Source organism: Labeo rohita, chromosome 13, assembly GCF_022985175.1.
Source record: "Labeo rohita strain BAU-BD-2019 chromosome 13, IGBB_LRoh.1.0, whole genome shotgun sequence".
Taxonomy (NCBI): domain Eukaryota; kingdom Metazoa; phylum Chordata; class Actinopteri; order Cypriniformes; family Cyprinidae; genus Labeo; species Labeo rohita.
In genome coordinates this window covers 32,935,803-32,955,656 of record NC_066881.1, presented here as the reverse complement: position 1 = coordinate 32,955,656, position 19,854 = coordinate 32,935,803, and the positions used below count along the sequence as shown (strand labels likewise).

The 19,854-nt window shown below is 29.5% G+C and overlaps 1 protein-coding gene across 1 annotated transcript in view; it reads left to right on the top strand.

The window, feature by feature from the left end:
• itga9 (integrin, alpha 9) overlaps positions 1–19,854 on the top strand; it is a 106,731-nt gene that overhangs the window by 35,583 nt on the left and 51,294 nt on the right. Inside the window, exon 15 of the mRNA XM_051126216.1 lies at positions 1,973–2,133. Coding sequence (XP_050982173.1) covers positions 1,973–2,133 — 161 coding nt within the window. The remainder of the gene's footprint in view (positions 1–1,972; positions 2,134–19,854) is intronic.

Sequence of the window (19,854 nt, the reverse complement as noted above, 5' to 3'; positions counted from 1 at the left end):
TTTTGACAGCTCTATTCTTGCTACTCAACTCTATGAGCTTGACTGTTGTTTAACTTGACAAGATGTCCACCGCGCACCCACAGGGATTCGACGCCAGTGACCGCTTGCTCAACTTTTGGGTGTGGCCACTGCTCGCTGAGTGGGTGTGGCCTTATGAGAGATGGAGTACATAAAGAGGGGGCGTTACATAATGGGAGGTTTCTGGGAAATACAGAGCACTAGTGTTACTCCACTTGGCACCCTCATTGGAAAGTACTGCAGCACCTTGTGTCTGGGTGACCGCCCTGGTTCTGTAGGCTTTAGTGAGCTCATGCTGCACTCACAGCTGGATGTATTAAAACAACAGTCCCCTGCATTGGTCCGGGAGCCCCTTCCTGCTCGCAGACGTTCATAAGAGTAACGCCCTATATGAGAACAGCGGGGTAATAATAGCTCTTTCTCAACGTCAGGATCCGAGCAGTGGCCCCGCAATTACACATTTGACCTCATCTGAGTGAATTTCACAAAAACTATCAAGAAATTCATCAAGTTGTGGAAAGAAAGCAGCTATTTCTGGGGCCGCGTCCAAGGGGTCTGCGTTTATGATCAATTTCTGGATTTTAGAAAAGCCTGTGGGTGTAGATGGATGAACCTCACCTAAGAGATGTCTGGATTGTATGTCATCCCAAAACCAAAAGAACAAAAAGTAATTATATTTTGGATGAGGAACCTCATATTCACAAGATTTAAGATTTTTATTTGTCAAATACGAATGCAGAATTGTAAGTGCCCAATTTTAGGACACTGAGCAATTAAAGATCCAAGTTACATTTTTTAACATAATTTCCATGACAGTTCAGCACATTTTCTTTCAGTTCCCATGTCTGCTAGAAGTTCCATTATTATAATGTGAATAAAAATCTATTATTTGAATTGTAAAGTACAATTGTAAGTATACAATAATTACAGTAATGAGAATTTTGCAAAATTTTACTTATTTATTTATATTCATTTACGTTTATGTAGTTTATTCTTTAACTTTATTTTTTATCTATTCCTTCATTCATTCACATTTTATTTTTTATTCATTCATTCATTCATCCATTCAATTTTTTTTTTAATGTATTATTTTACAGACATTTTATATGTTATTTTATTTTCATTTTTTGTTTTGGGATGAAATGTCACACATTTCTTCGTAAGATTCATCAGCACATTATTTTTATTTTATTTTATTTTATTTTATTTTATTTTATTTTATTTTATTTTATTTTATTTTATTTTTTTATTTTGGCATGAAATATTACCCACTTATTTCTTTGGAAGATTTGTTATTTTATTTTATTTTATTTTATTTTATTTTATTTTATTTTATTTTATTTTATTTTATTTTATTTTATTTTATTTTATTTTATTTTATTTTATTTTGGCATGAAATATTACCCACTTATTTCTTTGAAAGATTTATTTTATTTTATTTTATTTTATTTTATTTTATTTTATTTTATTTTATTTTATTTTATTTTGGCATGAAATATAACCCACGTTTCTTTCATCAGTATATTTTATTTTATTAATTCATTCATTCATTAAAATTTTTGCAAAAAAAAAATATTATTATTATTATTTTTATTATTATTATTATTATTATTATTATTTTTTTTTTTTTTTTAATTTTGGGATGAAGTATGACCCACACATTTCTTCATGTTATTCATCAGTACCATGTTTTTCCTACATGCCCTTGCCATTTTCTCAGACTTTCAGAAATTAATCAAAAACATTTAACTCTTGGACATGGCCCCAGAAATGTTCTTGTACTGTTTTCTCTGGTTTCCATGACTTTGACAGTGGGAACTTGATGTCTTTCTTGACTCTGTTTATAAATCCCAAAAATCGCCCTGGAATGCTTCTGATAGTGAATGTTGAGAAACAACCATGTTTGAGAGATGTTTACACATTGTGAAATGTGGGTGTCTATTTTTCTCCTCAGAGTTGCTGTACAATCTAACCGCAGATTCAGATAAGAGACACAAGGGTCTGTCGCCGCGGGTGTATTTTGGAAATGGTGGAGAGCAGACAGGTGCTGTAAGTCAGCGTTTCAGCCTGGAGATCAACCGACAGCAGTGCCATCAGTACACGGCCTATGTGAGGGTGAGTTTTCCCCTGATATCCCAGAATACATCATGCTCCGCAGGTTCAGGCTTCAGGGATTTGTCCTTTAAAGTCAACATAAAGTCAAAATTTACAGTGTTTACCTCCATAATACATGCTCCTGGTCTTATTGTGCATAATTCATCTATTCATGTTATCCCAAAGAAAAAGCGTCAATAATGTTAATAACGAATAACACCGCCCTACATCATACTGTATTTGCTGAATGAAATCTAAAACTTGTTTCTTTCTAATTTTGGGATGCTAGTTGCAAAAAATAGAGCTTGTTTCACTCTAATACATCACACTTTCTCACAAAATATGATGCATTTTTGCAATCGAATGAATCTGAAGACATTATTTAATGCCTAATCACAGTTTCCACTTTTTCCACTTTGCAGATTACAATTTAAATTATATAATTTGAATACCAAATCTATTGACATTTGGTCGCTTTATTATATCAGATACAATATGTAATTAGAATTTTTTTTTTTTTTTTTTTTTTTTTTTTTTTTTTGCAAATGAGATGCAGGGCTATGTAATCATATAGCTGTTAAATTGATTTTTTTAGGCCACAATTTTAAGTTCTGCATCTTTCCTAGAATCTAACCAATAATTAACTGTAAAAAATGTTAATGTAGTATTTTTATTGTATTTTTTTTTTTGTTTTATTTAGTAATTCATTCATTTTTCAAATTAATTATGTAGAAAAATTTGTCATGTAATAAACACTTTTTAAGAACACCTTTAAAAAAATGAAAACATTTTAACACAGATTAATGTTAATGCATTAATACATTATTTTATTTTATTTTATTTTATTTTATTTTATTTTATTTTATTTTATTTTATTTTATTTTATTTTATTTTATTTATACATTTTTCAGATTAATGCTAATGTATTAAAATTTGGCTATAATACATACTTAAAAAAAAAAATCTTTAAAAAAATAAAAAAATTTTAACACAGATTAATGTTAATGCAGTAATTCATTATTTTTATTTTATTTAGATTAATGCTTACGTAGTAAAATTTGGCATGTAAGACCCACTTGCATGCAAGTGCATTCATAATACATTCAATTCCTGATGGAATAAAATCCCAGCCTATTTTGTTTCTTGGAGATTATGCCGTGTCATAGTGAAATACGTCATATTATGAAAGTAAATGGGTTGTGAATGCCATTTCACGTTGACTTAAATGTGACCCGTTGTCATTGTGGTCTCAGTCCTGATGTATCAGCACGGCAGAATTCATGCTGGTCCATGTGATGTTGTTGCACTTGTCCTCGACTGACCCGCTGTCTTTTCTCTCCCATGACCTGTGCTGCAAACAGCCCTGCACTGAAGGTCAAGCAAACTATATTCCACTCCATCAACATGCACCAAAAAGTCCATGCGCATTTTTCTGTAATTGCTTCGAAATGGTAGTTTTTAGTTGCTGCTGGTTGGAAAATGACTTGTGCTGTACTCTGAAGCCATATGATAGATTTTAGCGACCAAATTGTGCTGCTATTTACTGCAGTCTTGCCTTGAAAGGACATCAGACATATCCATGTGTTTGGTGCCGAGCTTAAAGCTCTGATTAAGTCATGTGGGAGCTCAAAAGAGAATTTCACTAAGTGACCTATAATAAAGTCTCGCTATCAAAATGAAATATCCACCGTCAGGTGACAAACAACTACCTTTGAAATGCAGCTCTCTTAATGAGAGACCTTGTTTGGCGACTCTGCCGAGAGACAGTGGTCATTGTGGCCGCACAGTTGGGCTCTTGTTGTCTGTCTGCTGGTAATAGTCTGCTATCCCGCCGTTCGGTCAGCATCAGTTATCCTCAGGGCGACGTGGAGCTCGAGCTCTAACAAGGAGGCCCACACAGAGCCTGTAAATTTCACTGGCGCTGCTTTATGAGCCTCTGTAGGCCACTTCTCCATAGGGGAGCTTCTGACAGGAAGAGTTCGCCCCATCCCACACTCCTGTTTTTGCTTTATATGGAACAGCTCATGATGCAAATATGCATTAACCAACAACATACAGCCAGTGACAATACAGTGCTGGTTTGCTGACTTAGTTGTCTTAAGTTTACTCAAGCACATGAAGCAAACATGGTTTCCTTTTGCTGCTGTAAGACTGATGAGGGTCATTCTACAAAACTGTGTGCCTTTTGTCTTCCTTCATTAACACATGTGTAAAAATTCACTTTAAAAAGTAATAGCTAAGACTTTTACTATGTGTATTTTACCAGCTTGTTAACAAAAAGACCTAGAACTATTTACATATAGGCAGTGTGTACGTATTTATTTGAAAAATGTTTTGAAAATGTAGTGTATAAATGAAGAAGATAAAAATAGTTTTTGTTTATTTATTTATAATTCATCATTTTTAGTTTTTGAAATATGCATATATATATATATATATATATGTATGTATGTATATATATATATATATATATGTATATATGTATGTATGTATAATTTTAATATTATTTATTTATTTATATTTATATATCACCTATTTTAATTTTTTTTAAATAAATATACATGTCTACATATTTATGTATATATATTTATTTTTTAAAAATTATATATATATTATTATATAATAAATATATACCACCATATATTTTTTCTTTTTGAATTCTTTATTTATGAATATAATTTTTAAATATACATGCATACATATTTATGTATGTGTATTTTTAATTATATATTAATATTCAATTTATTAATATGTATTCCACCATATATTATTAATTTTTGAAATCTTTGTCTTTATTTCTGAATACCATATTTTCACAATATGTTAAAATGTTTTTAAATATACATGCGTACATATATATATTTATTTATTATATATTTATATATAATATATAAATATATTTTTAATATATAATACATATAAATATATATAATATATGTATATTTTAATTGTGTGTATATATACACTACCGTTCAAAAGTTTGGGGTCAGTAAGACTTGTTATAGTCTTTAAAAAAGTCTCTTATGCTCATCAAGGCTGCATTTATTTGATTAAAAATATAGAAAAAAAAACAGTAATATTGCAAAATGCTTTTACAATATAAAATAATGTTTTTTATTTTAACATACTTTAAAATAGAATTTATTCCTGTGATGAAAAGCTGAATTTTTATCAGCTGTTACTCCAGTCTTAAGTGTCACATGATCCTTCAGAAATCATTCTAATATGCGGATTTATTATTAGAATGATCAGTGTTGGATAATATCAACAGTTGTGCTGCCAAATATTTTTTGGAACCTGTGATTTTCTTTTCAGGATTCTTTCATGAATAACAAGTTTAAAAAGTACAGTGTTTATTCAAAATATAAATATTTTATAACAATGTAAGTTATTTATTATTAACTTTTAATAAACTTTTAATTATTAACTTAATACATCATTGGTGAATAAAAGTATTAATTTCTTAAAAAAAAAAAAAAAAAAAAAAAAGAAACAATAAAAATGTTCTGACCCCAAACTTTTGAACGGTAGTGTATATATATATATATATATGCATTTAAATGTATACCACCATATATATATTTTTAAGCTTCTTTTTATATATAATACCATATTTTTTAATATATTTTTATATTCTTCTTTTTTTGTCATATTAAATTACATTAAGTGACTAAATTATATCATTTCAGTTATGTGAACTCTGCAAAGACATGTCTGATTATATTTATATATATATATATAATTATATACATGCATACATATTTTTTTGTGTGTATATATATATATATATATATATATATATGCATTAAAATGTATACCACCATTTTTTTTTTTTTTTTATTACTATATCATTTCAGTTGGGTGAACTCTGCAAAGACATGTCTGATTACTTTATTGTCTCATTTAAAGCCTTTAAAAAACCTTTTTGAATTAGGAAAGTCACCGTTTTTATGCGATGACCCTTAAATGTCCTGTTTGAACTTCTGATTATTTTATTGTCTCATTTAAAAGTTTTAAAAATCACCTTTTTTAATTACAAAAGTCACAGTTTTTATGCAATGACTCTTAAATGTCCTGTTTAAATTTTAAAGTCGCTATAATCAAATACACATGAATATATCTATGCTGTAGAAGTGGAGACGTAATGCAGCTTAAAGGCATCTTTCCTCTTGTTTGTAGACACTGCAGATTTGCATGTTCATCTGTCATTGTGTGTGTACATTTGATCAAACACCCTACAATCTCTCTCAGGCCCTAAATAGCCTTGTTTATTGCAGCTTTTCATTATGAGTTAGCGTAGTTTATTTGACGTTTAAGAGTTTTGATGCAACTGTGTTAGACCAGGGAATCACAAAAACAGGTGTATCTGTTTTAATGGCTGGTTAATGTGTGATCATTTCAACTGAATGTTGTCAAAAGGTTGTCGTCGTGTTCTGGGTGGGCAGGCAGATCTCACTGGGTGATCCTTGATGGATCAAGCAGCATAAACAGTCTTCGTCTGAAATAAAGACGCTCGTTTCTCTCGAAGGCCACACTTGTCTCGGTAGATTTGACGTGAATCCTGTCTGTCAGTGGAGGAACTGCTGTACCTCGCTTAAATTACAGTCTCAATGTCCCACAAAGAAGGGTTTACAAGTGTTTCCACCCAGGTTGAGTCTTTATTAGCTCCATGTGGAGGTCTTATCTGGTATCAACTATTTTTTTTTAGTTTGCTCCACAGCTCGGTGTGCATGTGCGAATGCCTCTCACGTTTTCAATCTAATATTGAATTTGCACTGCTAATTATAGTATGAATTCAATTATACTCCAAAGCACACAGTATGCATAGCAATGGTATAATCATAGCAAACACTTTTAGCTTCGTCTGAAGTTAACTGACCTTGTTAGTGCAGCTTTGAGTTAACCTGTCAGTCGCATGTAAGTGAGATGTACTTTTATTGCACGGTATTCTTTGTGCGTTTGTGAGAAGTGTTTGCATTAGCAGGGCTGCTCTGTTTAAAGTTTGTGTAAGAAAAGTATCTGCGCCTGTGACGTGTTTTAAGATTGTTTAAACTGATCATGTCAGGCATGGCTTTACTGTGGTTTTATTATGGATCTCGTCAGGACGTTTTTATATGCACTGAGCGCTGTAGCAGCTTGTAGTTATGCAAGCATTCACGTTTGGGGTCTGTAAGATCTGTATTTTTAAGACTTGAAACAAAAAAAATCTCTTTCTCTCACCAAGTCTGCATTTATTTGATAAAAAATGCTATAAAAATATAAATATTATAAAATATTATTGTAATTTAAAATAACTGTTTTCTGTGTAAATATATTGTAAAATGTAATTTATTCATGTGATGCAAAGCTGAATTTTTTAGCATCACACGATCCTTGAGAAGTCATTCTAATATACTGAAATGTTGAAAACAGTTCTGCTGCTTCATATTTTTGTGGAAATCATAATTTTTAATCAGAAATTTTTGATGAATAGACCTAATTTATTTGAAATAGAATTTTTTGTAACATTATAAATGTCTTTACTGTCACTTTTGATCAATCTTTTTGAATAAACGTATTAATTTCTTTAAAAAAATTTTTTACTGACCCCAAACTTTTCAATGGTATTTTATGTACAAATATAAACAAAGATAAAAATGTACAGATTCACTCTGAGTAATGTCTAAAATATGGAAGCATGTTTTCACCATGGATAAAAATAAATTAAATAAAATTTAAAACATGTAACTGTGACTTTCCTTCTGAGAACTGCAAGGAAGAAAAGTCTGAATTGTGAGGAAAAATTAAAGAAAAAGTCACAATTATTTAATAATTATTTTTAAAAAAATGATTTAAATAAATAATTGTTTTTTATTTTTATTTATTATTATTTTTTATTTTTTTTGTATTTTATTTGATTAAAAAGTGAGATTTGCATGATAAAATATAGAAGCTTGTTTCCAAAAAACAATAAAATTAAAATTGAATCAAGTTTAAAAAATTTATGTGTGACTTTCTATCTCACAATTCTGACTTTCCTCCTGTGAACTGCAAGGAATAAAAGGCTGAATTGTGAGGAAAAAAGTCTAAAAAAAGTCACATTTTATTTTTTTATTTATTTGATTTGATTTGATTTGATTTGATTTTTTTATTGTATTTTTTTTAAGTGAGAATTGCATGATAAAATATGGAAGCATGTTTCCACCACAAATAAAAATTAAGTTTACAAAAAATAAATTAAAATTAAATTAAGATTAAAAAATGTCATTGTGACTTTCTATCTCACATTTCTGACTTTCCTCTTGAGAACTGCAAGGGAAAAAAGCCTGAACTGTGAGGGGAAATAAGTCACATTTTATTTTATTTTATTTTATTTTATTATTAAAAAGTTAGAATTACATGATATAAACTCACAGTTATTACTATTAATTTATTTTAAAAGTCTGAACTGCATGATAAACTCAGAATTGCAAAAAAGTCTAAACTGTGACATTATGCAGATACCTTGTTTAAGTCACAATTAGCATTTTTATTTTTTATCCCATGGCAGAAACGGGCTTCCACACTACTGTATTACGAATTCCCATACCAGCTAGTTATAAAGTGTAAGCCTTGTATGGGTTTGTCAAACAACACTCAAATATGTTCCAAAACACGAGTGTGTTTGTTCAGTCGGCGATCTCAAAGCAGCACAAATCCCCCGTCATCAAGCGTGATTTGGCAGCAATCCCGAGGGCCGGTCTGCACGGCTATTCTCTCATTTATCCGGGTGTTAGCGTCTCCCCGCATAAAGCCAGGACCCCCACTCACTAGCTAAGGTATGCTAATGGAAAGCAGCTGGCACTCCGGAGGGAACCTTCACTAGCACTATAGTAACGTCACAGCGGTCCGGGAGCTGCTGTTGTGTCAACGCGAGCTCTTTCTCTGGCCCCCCGGTGACATTGAGCTGAGCACGTTCAGACTCTCTATAGTTCACTATATTTAGTCACGCAGACATTGCAGGAGAACGTTTGCATGGACCTTCATCTTGATTTAGGGCAGCTTTGCATGCACTGTTTTATTTTGTTAACCTTAGTTTCTGAGTAAAGTAAATACCTGCTGATTTAGGGCTAGTTTAGGCCAACGAATGTGATATTTTTATTGGCGAATCGTATTTTGTTTTTTTGTTCTCGCAAATATCATGAAATAGACCTTGAAATGGGATTTGGCATTTTGATTGACTTTAAAATGATTATTGAAGTCCTGTTTGTCACCACATGACCGGGCCATTTGGATTAGTTTGCATGGTTATTTCTGACAGGGATATAAATTGTCCAACCACAGTTTTTATTTTGTTTTTATGTGTTGTTTGGGGGTGAATATCTGGAATATTTGAGTATTTCCTTTGAATATTGTTTGAATAGTTTCTTATTTAACTGCAGTACTTTGAATATTAATATTTGCAGTTAAACAAAGTTTGTTAAGAGGGTGTAAAATAGTTTTTAAATGGTTTATTAATATTTTTGTGTACACATAAAAAAATCTCTCTATATATATATGCATAATAAAATAAAAAATATTATTAAAATATGTTTATATATCTATCTATCTGTCTGTATATATATATATGTATATGTATATATATATATATATATATATATATTTTTTTTTTTATTATTATTATTGTTTGCAAAAGAACAATGTCTATTAAGAGTGTATAAAGGTATTTTCATTGTTTTTCCTTTTTAGTAATATTCAAAGAAAAATATTCACATATTTTACATGAACTCACCCCTAAACAGCACATAAATACTCTAATATTTAATATTTATATTAATTGTAATATACATAATATCACAACAATTTTAGACTTAGTATACATATAAAATTGTATATTATATTATATTATATTATATTATATGTATGAGTATTTTCTTTAAGTATTATTTGAATATTTATTTATTTATAACTACTATGTTGTACCATAATATCTGTTAAGAGTCTATACTGTGTGTGCATTTTATTAAAAAGTGAGAATTGCATGATAAAATATGTAAGCATGTTTCCACCACAGATAAAAATTAAGTTTAAAAATAATAAAATGTATTTTAATTTTAATATAACCATTTTTGTTATATTTTGTATATTATAATTAATATGAATATTATTTTTTTTAAATTGCTGTTTAGCAATGAGTTAATCTAAAATATCTGTATATACAAGTATATAAAAATTATAAATTAAAAAACAAAGTAAAAATGTAAACTATTCTTAATATCAGAAAAACTAAACACTGTAATAGTAATATAATAGAAAAACCGTGTTTGTAAGTTGTAACAAAATTTACTATAAATTAAATAAAATTCACAATATTACTGTTATAGTTTAAACAATCTGTTATATTATATTATTATGATATTTGTAATGTAAAAAAAACAAGTATGTATTTTTTTTTTTAATAAATACTCAAAAACAAAACATAATATAATATAATATAATATAAGAATATATATTATATTATTTGATGTGACAGTAGACTGGCTTAAAGAAATGTGATGCATTATGCAGTCCATAGATCATCTAAGACTAAAACTAGCTTTAAAGTGGCCAAGTAGATAACTGGTGAACTGTATAATAAAGTTGTGTTTATCTTTATTCTGTTTTAATCTCCAAACAGACAGAGTGAGTGAGACGGCCTGCAGCACTTCCTGTTCAGGGAGGTTCATTGCAGCATAATCCAGAATTAGATGTGATTTAATGAGCTGATAGTATGTACATTTATTTCAACATATTCAGCTTTTCCAAAGCTTGCTGTGGTTGGTTTGACACAACCTTTCCTGTGCGCACTGAGGTTAGAAAACTTTGTAAAACCCCTGCATCTAGCCAAAAGAAACAAGCATCTACAAGGACTTCTCGAAATCTAGTAAATAGTCGAGTTATAATTTCCCTCCGCTGGAATAGGAGGCATTACGTAACGAATTCATGTTGATCATTTTAAACATGTTTCTATTGGCACGGGTTGTGGAATATCATACCAGACTGCCAGATGTTCTCTCTTTGGTTATTTTTAGCTAGATAAACTGCATATGTGGTGCACCAGCACCTGAGAGCAAGCGAGCAAATGTTTTTTTTTTTTTTTTTTTTTTCAGCGTTTTCTGATCATGATGGATCTCGGAGTTTGTGGGTGATGTTGTTGGGAAAAACTTTTAGAGTTGAGTAGAAGATTCGGCCTGATTCTTGGCTTTGCCACCCTCATGCTAAACCATTCACTTCATCATCTCATTGCATTTTCACAATCCATGATTTATGTTTTTTTGTGTTTTCTTTTTGGCACTCTATGCATGAGGGGTCGAAAACCACTTGGGTGGATTTTCCGTATTGCATGTACAGGGATGACTATTGAAGCAAGGTTTAAATGTCCATGCTGAAGGATGAGGCATTAGAGGCTTCAACACTTCAATGAGCAGAACCAGATGCAGGGGACAAATCTATTTCCTGTGTTATTGTGATGGCCACACACTGTTTTCTTTAGTCGAAAGGAAATGGCAGAGCACTTTCTGGACAAATAGAGTATATGTGGGTCACCCTGAATCGCAGAGCAATAAATCGGCCTGAATGCCTACACAGAAATCACTGTAGGCTCAGCTTTGTCAAGAGTATTTTGTATGTATGTAATATATGATATACTGTGTATATTCTATTATGTATTATAAATATATTATACTATATGTAAAATAATAATACAAAAATGCAAGTATACGAAAATTATAAATAAAAGCACAAAAACAAAATAAAAATATAATTTTTTTATTACATATAATATACATAATGTAAACAAAATACTACCTATATAGAATAGAAATATAGAATAGAAAACCGTGATTTTAAATTGTAAAAAACATTTCACAATATTACTGTTACTGCTATTATAGTTTAAACAATCTCATTAAATTAAATTAAATTAAATTAAATTAAATCATATTATATATGTAATGTAAAATACATAAAATACAAATACAAAAGTGCAAGTATTTATTATAAATGAATACGTTTTATAATAAAGTATTAATTATAAAAACAAAAACAAAACTTTTTTTAACTATTTGTAATATTAGTTGTATTATATATAATTTAAAATAAAAATAAAAATCATTTAAAATAAAAATACAAAAATGCAAGTATATAAAAATTATAAATAAAAGCACAAAAACAAAATAAAAATATTTTTATTATATATAATATATATAATAAAAACATTTTTTATTATATATAATATAATATACATAATATAAAGTAAACAAAATAGAATAGATATTGCAAGTATTTAAAAATTATTAAAAAAAATTCTACTAATAAACTATTCTTAATATCTGGGGGAAAAAACTCTATAATAGAAGTATATAATAGAAAACCGTGATTGTAAATTGTAATACAATTTTACAATATTACTGTTAAAGTGTAAACAATCTATATTATATTATATTATATTATGTTTATTAGATTAGATTAGATTAGATTAGATTATAAACGACTGGAAACTTTTTAATCTCAATTCTATTACATATAATAATATTTCAAAAAAGTTTTTATCAAATAAAAACAGTACTGATAAGCATACGGGAATTCTTTATATGAAATTTTGGATATAAAATCTGCTTGTGATGTCATATTATTTTATATAAAAGATGATTGTCAGATAGTTGTCAACCTCATATTGCATTTACACATTATGCATTTACATTCCAACATCTTGTGTGCTAATCAGAGGTTAGTTTGTGCATACTCTGCATGTGTCACCGATATCACTCGCTTAGCGATACCGAACCCATTAGTCATCGTCCCTCATGAGATAGGACTGCGATTTGTAGTAGTGGAGAAGCTAGAGACTGTCAAATTCCTATAGCTGTCTTGTAGTTGCTGATGTATGTGGTCCACTTCTACAACCAGCAATGTAATGTGTGTGCTGAAGGAGTAAGTAAGGATTGGAATTAATAGCATTTCAAGCGCAGCCCATTTGAAAGTGTTCCTCTCCTTTTCAGTATACAACTCTGACACAGTTAAGATCCCAACACTCAGGAGTTTAGTCTGTTCTTGCATGCTGAGTAACATAAACTGACTGCAAAGTTGTGGCACAGACCGAACTGTCTAGCTGTCTGCTGCCTTCATTCACTCTGAGTGACGTATTAGGAGCTCTTTACACAAAGTGTTTTCTGCTCACCAAGGCTGCATTCATTTGATCAAAAATACAGGAAAAACTTAAAAAATGTAAAATATTATTACAATTTAAAATAACTAGTTTCCATTTGAATATATTTTAACATGTAATTTATTCCAGTGATGCAACACTGAATTTTCAGCATCATCACTCTAGTCTTCAGTGTCACATGATCCTTCAGAAATCATTATAATATGCTGATTTGATTAACATTTATGATTATCATCAATGTTGAAAACGGCTGTGCTGCTTCAGGTTTTATTTTTACAGGATTTTTAATGAATAGAAAGTTAAAATAGCAGCATAATACCATTATTTCTCTCATTTTTGATCAGTTTAATGCATCCTTGCTGAATAAAAGTGTTACAAATGTATGGATGGTAGTCTAATCTTCATTTATTCAGTTATTTATAACATTTCTCTAGTCTCTTTCAGTCATTTTGGATGATTTTTTCCAATCTAATTGTCTTATTTGTCTAGGATACATGTGATTCTGCCTTAATTTGGCCTAAATTAGGCATCTTAGAGAGCAGTAAATTTAGATCCGTGTTCTAACATCTACAGTGCTTTGAAATGCTGTCCAGGTAGGTTGCTTACCAAGTATTAGAACAGAGTTAAGTGGCACACAACCCTGATAATATTTCTCATACACACACGTACCGTGTCAGATCCTGCAGTGCTGATTTGATGATATTCATAGCTCTGACCTAGTGAGAGGAGAGGACTAGGCCGTTTGCCACACTGCCGGCTTTGTGTTGCCACATATAACATAACGCCGTAATTCCTCCAATGCCATTCCACGGGCTTCATTTACACCCAGCCAAGAAAGCTGATACAATGAATCCGCACGGCAGGAAGGTAATCATATCCAGCTGTCTCCCATTAAACACGCTCACAACTCCAGCACCTATTTATAAAACACGGTGACGGAAAAATATTAAAATGCAAGAAACCCACTGTTCCGACAATAAATGTCGTGGAAAGAGCTCGGAAACCGTCAAAATGGCAGAAAACTTTATGTGAAGTAGCCAAGCGTCTGTTTAGTTGCTTGCTGAATACAGGGAAAGTAGATGGCATGGAGTCCAGGAAATTAGACAGCATTTTATGTAAGTATTACAGTAAAATTTACATAAAACCCCAGCTTTATAAGTATTACATTATATTTTGGGATCTAAATGCATGTGATAAATGATGTTAAGCTATTTATACATGCTTGTTATGGAAAAAAAAACAGGATGTCAATATGAGGTACCCCTGACAATCATATATATATATATATATATATATATATATATATAATAATATGACATCATAATCAAATCTAATATACAAAATATTAACATAGTCTAATATCTAATATGTATTTATATTATATTCGTGTGTCTAAAATTGTTTTCAAATGGTATAATATCAATATCTTAATATAATTATATTTTTGATATATATTATTTATTTTTATTATATTTTTATATATGCATATATATATATAATATGACATTTTATTCAGACCTAATATACAGAATGTAATATTAATGTAATGTAATATTTAATATTTATTTTATTATAATTGAATGTTTGAAATAGTTTTATAATGGTATAATATCAATATGTTAATATATAATAAAAATTATTTAAGAAATTATACAAAAACATAATATTCTGGTCTAATACAAAATATAATATTAACATAATGTAGTAACTAATATTTATTTTATTATATTTCAGTGTTTTAAATATTTTTAAAATGGTATGTCCTGATCTTAATATATAATAAAATTTATATATTTTATATATGTATTTTTGAGAGAAAGATGAAAATGGTTTAATATCAATATATTAATATACTGTAATATTTCTTATTTATTTTATTATATTTCAGTATACTAATAAAAAATTATATATTTGATACATATATATATATATATATATATATACACACACACACATTTGTATATATTCATATATAAAATATGACAATCACATCAATATCATAACAATTTTATCTTAATATAATATAGTATTTAATAGTTATTTCATTATATTTGAGTGTCTAAAATAGTTTTAAAACGGTTTAATATTAATATGTTAGTATAATGTAATATTTAATAGTTATTTATTATATTTAAGTGTCTAAAATAATTTTAATTAATTAAAAATTAAATAAAAAATTCTTTAAATTAATTATAATTAAAAGTCTTAAAATATTTTTAAAATGGTATAACATATGTACATTTTATGTATAAAAAGGCCCACAGAGGAAAGGTTGTATGTTTTACATACTTGCATTGGTTGTACACCGGAAACCCTTGTTTTTATGAGAATTGCCTCATATACATGTGCATTTCATCAAGCACACATTGCACTGTTACTTTTGGTTTTCCAATCCCTAAAACATGATTTTGGAGGGTCTTATTTATATGTTCTGATGACATGCTGTTATGTGTCTGGTGTTTAACACCTGACTTCTCTCCAATGAATGTTAAACAATGGTCACACCACTCGACTCACTCGATCTCATCCGCACCCAGGTTGTTGTTGGAATTGTATGTGTTTTCCTATTGGAGCGCAGTGGTGGACTACCTTCGGTGCAGAGGCTCAATCATATACACGTATAGCAGTTTATTTTACGTCTCTCAGCCCACGCGCAGTAGATATAGAGATTGTATCCAGGCTGCAGCAATCAGAACAATAGACCCAGAATAGCTGCACTGTAATGGTGTAACAGTTTTATGAGGTCTGATCTCATCAGACGCAGGAAGCATCTGTCGCTGTCGTCCTGAGCGCTCAGGATGAGCTGACGTTCACAAAGCTGCTTCAGCAGGATCACACAGTGAGATAAAGATAACAGAGTCTCTGGTGATGAACAGCAAACATGCAGTTTAATTTGTGAACATTCATTAGACAGCTGAATTTACACATTGTTTTTTAAGACCACATTACAAGGCTCAAAAATAAGGATTTGCTAAAAATTTATTTTTATTCATTTTTATGTTTCCAGATTTAAGTTTGGTCTTCTGTAATGTCTTGTAAGAAAAGTTTAGGATCAGTAAGATTTTTAATGTTTTTTAAAGAAGTCTTTTGTCTTCATCAAATTTCTGTTTATTTGATCAAAAAAATACAAAAAAGCATAATACTATTAAATTTTATTGCAATTTAAAATAGCAGTTTTCTATTTTAATGTACTTTAAAAGATTATTTATTTCTGTGATGCAAAGCTGAATTTTCAGCGTCATTACTGCAGATCCTTCAGAAATCATTCTAATATGCTGATTTATTATCAGTGTTGGAAAACAGTTTTGCTGTTTAATGATTTTTTTTTAAAGTTCAAAAGAACAGCATTTATTCAAAGTAGAAATCTTTTCTAACAATAGAAGTCTTTACTATCACTTTTTATCAATTTACCAAGTTCTTGCTGAATAAAAGTATTAATTTCTTTCAAAGAAAGAAAGGAAGAAAGAAAGAAAAAATGGCTGACCCCAGACTTTGAACGGTAGTGTATATTGTTACAAAGGATTTCTATTTTAAATAAATGCTGTTCTTTTTAATGTTTTATTCATCAAAGAATCCTGAAAAAAGGTATCACAGTTTCCAAAAAGATATTAAGCAGCACAAATTTTTCCAAGGTTGATAATAAATCAGCATATTAGACTGATTTCTGAAGGATCATGTGACAGACTGAAGACTAGAGCAACGATGCTGAAAATTCAGCTTTACATCACAGAAATAAATTCTATTTTAAAGTATATTGAAACAGAAAACCACTATTTTAAATTGCAATAATATTTTAAAATATTACTGTTTTTTCCTGAATTTTCAATCAAATAATCACAGCCTTGATGAGCAAAAAAGACATGTATAAAAATATTAAAAATGAATATTGAAATTATACACACACACACATATATATATATATATATATAATATTTTAAGAAATATTTTATTATATCCCACAATGCAGTGCACTCAACTTGACTTGACCTTCCTTTTTCTGAGACTTTTATATTCTTTTCTTCTTTTTTGGATCTGCTTTTTTATTATTATTCATCAGAGAACCAAGAGTTGATTTTCCAAACAACTGTTTCTCATTTTTAGATTTTTATCACATGATAACAGTGTTCATTTCTGTTGTTTTTAATGTTTTATAGCTGGATAACATATTTGATTTCGCTTATTATTTTCTTTTAAGATAGTATCTGATGTTTTATTATAAATAGAATATTTAGATACATTATTCAACATATATGACAACTGGAAGTCCATCCCTTAGCATAAGGAAACTCCTCTAACCTCTTTTGTTGTGTTCGTTCCTGTATTTTTCTTAGCAGAACTGAAAACAAACATCTAATATCTTGCAACAGCGGAAGCAGAAATTATTTTAGACTCCTGTCAGCTTTGATAAATGCATTGTAGATAACTACAACTGTACGGATATGATCTGACACCTTTCAAAATGACTGAACGTTGTAAAAACAGAAGGTCAGCTTCTTAAAATACTTGAATTTTACGCTTGGCCTCACTTTGTGTAAGACCTTATAATGTTCTTGAACTGGTTTCGAGGTGATGGAAGCCATATTCCCTCCAGCATCCGTAACTCGCATTACAGCTCCATAAAAGGAACTAATCCCAATCCTCCAGTGCTTCCCGGGTGCGTAGTGCTTTCGGGATCTTGACAGGAGCGCCCCGTTTTCAGCCTGATAAGGTGACTGCTTGGAACGGCTTGGAATTCTGGGAATGAGTAGCAGGAGTAAAGGATTTTCTTGGCTCTCCCTACACTTAGCCTTGACATGACCCACCTGCTCACTTAGTGAGTAAAACCTAAGGGCATATCAGTTATTCCCGGCATTTATGTCGACAGATAGCAGCAGAGAGGACGTATAAAGCCTTGGAAATATTACTGTACATGTCAAGGCCAAAGGGATTGGGTTCTGTTGCTCTTCCAAATGAAATGGATGTCCTGCTAAATACCCGGTGTATTTTTGCACAGTGGAAAGATTTCCAGGCAGTTTAATTTTTGGTAAAGTGTTAGGAGAGTGTGTGTCTTGGCCTGATTTCTACAAAAGCATTTGATGAATGCTTTGTTCTTGCTCTAATAACAAGTCTTTTTTTTTTTCTTCACACAAAACCTGTCAAGAGCATGTGCAAGTTGAATTTCGCCCAAATTCAAGAGAAAAAAAAATTATATTTTGCTTAATAGAAGCATTAAGAGAAGCATGTTTCTCAGATAATAAAGATTTTTTTTCCATTTCCATATTTACTGATAATTAAGCACATTTTCTAACATTTTTACATTAAGCAACTTTTAATGTCTGTAATACTTCCCAATATTTACTTTTAGTTTTTTTTTTCTTTTGTAATTCCTGTTGTATTTAAATTGGTGTAAAAATGTAGACAGTACAACTTTATTTATTATATATAAATATATATATATATATATATACACAAATATATAATAACACATAATAATCTTATATATAATATAATATAATATAATATAATATAATATAATTGTACCATATTGTTTTTTGTTTAGAATATTTATTTATTTAATATTTAATTTAATATTTAGAATAATTGTTTTATATATAATGTTTTTAAAACAAACAAATATATGATAATACTATTTGTTTTTGTTTAGAATATACATTTATTTATTTATTTTATAATAATTATATAATAATAATTTAGATCAATTTTCTTTATATATAATTTTTTTTTTTTTTTTTTTAAAAAAAACACCAAATGTGTAATAATACTATATTTGCTTTGTTGTATTGTTTGTTTGTTGGGGAATGTGAATGCAAAAAAAAAAAAAAAAAAAAAAAAAAAAAAAAAACTCTGACTGTTTGTCATTCAACTAATAGTTTTAGTCAAATAAATAACATTAACTGCAATTGATTAATTCATTGTCATATAATCACATGTATGAAGATTTATTAAGAAAAGCCCCCAAAATAATGTAATTCAGCATTCAAATACATTTATTGTTTGATACATTGTTTGTTTTATTTATTTTTTAATAATAGAAACCAATAACTGGCCAATCACAAAATAAACAAAATAAACAAACAAACAACCAAACAAACAAATAAATAAAAATTTTCAAGAGTTTGTCAGTCTGCTGAGAGTCAAAGGGGAAGGTTAAATGGCATTTTTAGCATGTTATTTATTTATTTATTTTTAATTAATAATCATGCTAAATTAAGTTAACATCCCTAAAAATCAGGTCTAAAACCAGGCATTTTTGTGCAAAATGTAAATTATTTTTTCCCCTTGTTTTTCACTTTGAGTTCAAATGTTCATGACATGTTTTGTGAGATTAGTTTGTTGTTCTGTAGTGCTGGATGAACAATGATTTTTTTCTTCCTTTTGCGAGTATGCAGAGAAAATGTTTTCCATGTGCCCATTTACACCACAGGAGCATGGCACCTCCATTCCAGCTTTATAAATCCCAGCTGTGTTTTCAACTGAGGGTCACATGCCGAATACCTTTTACATTATGTACATGAGCCCATAAAGGCAGATTTTTACAAGGCCATTGTTCCAGTATTTCATACACGTATGTGTCATTG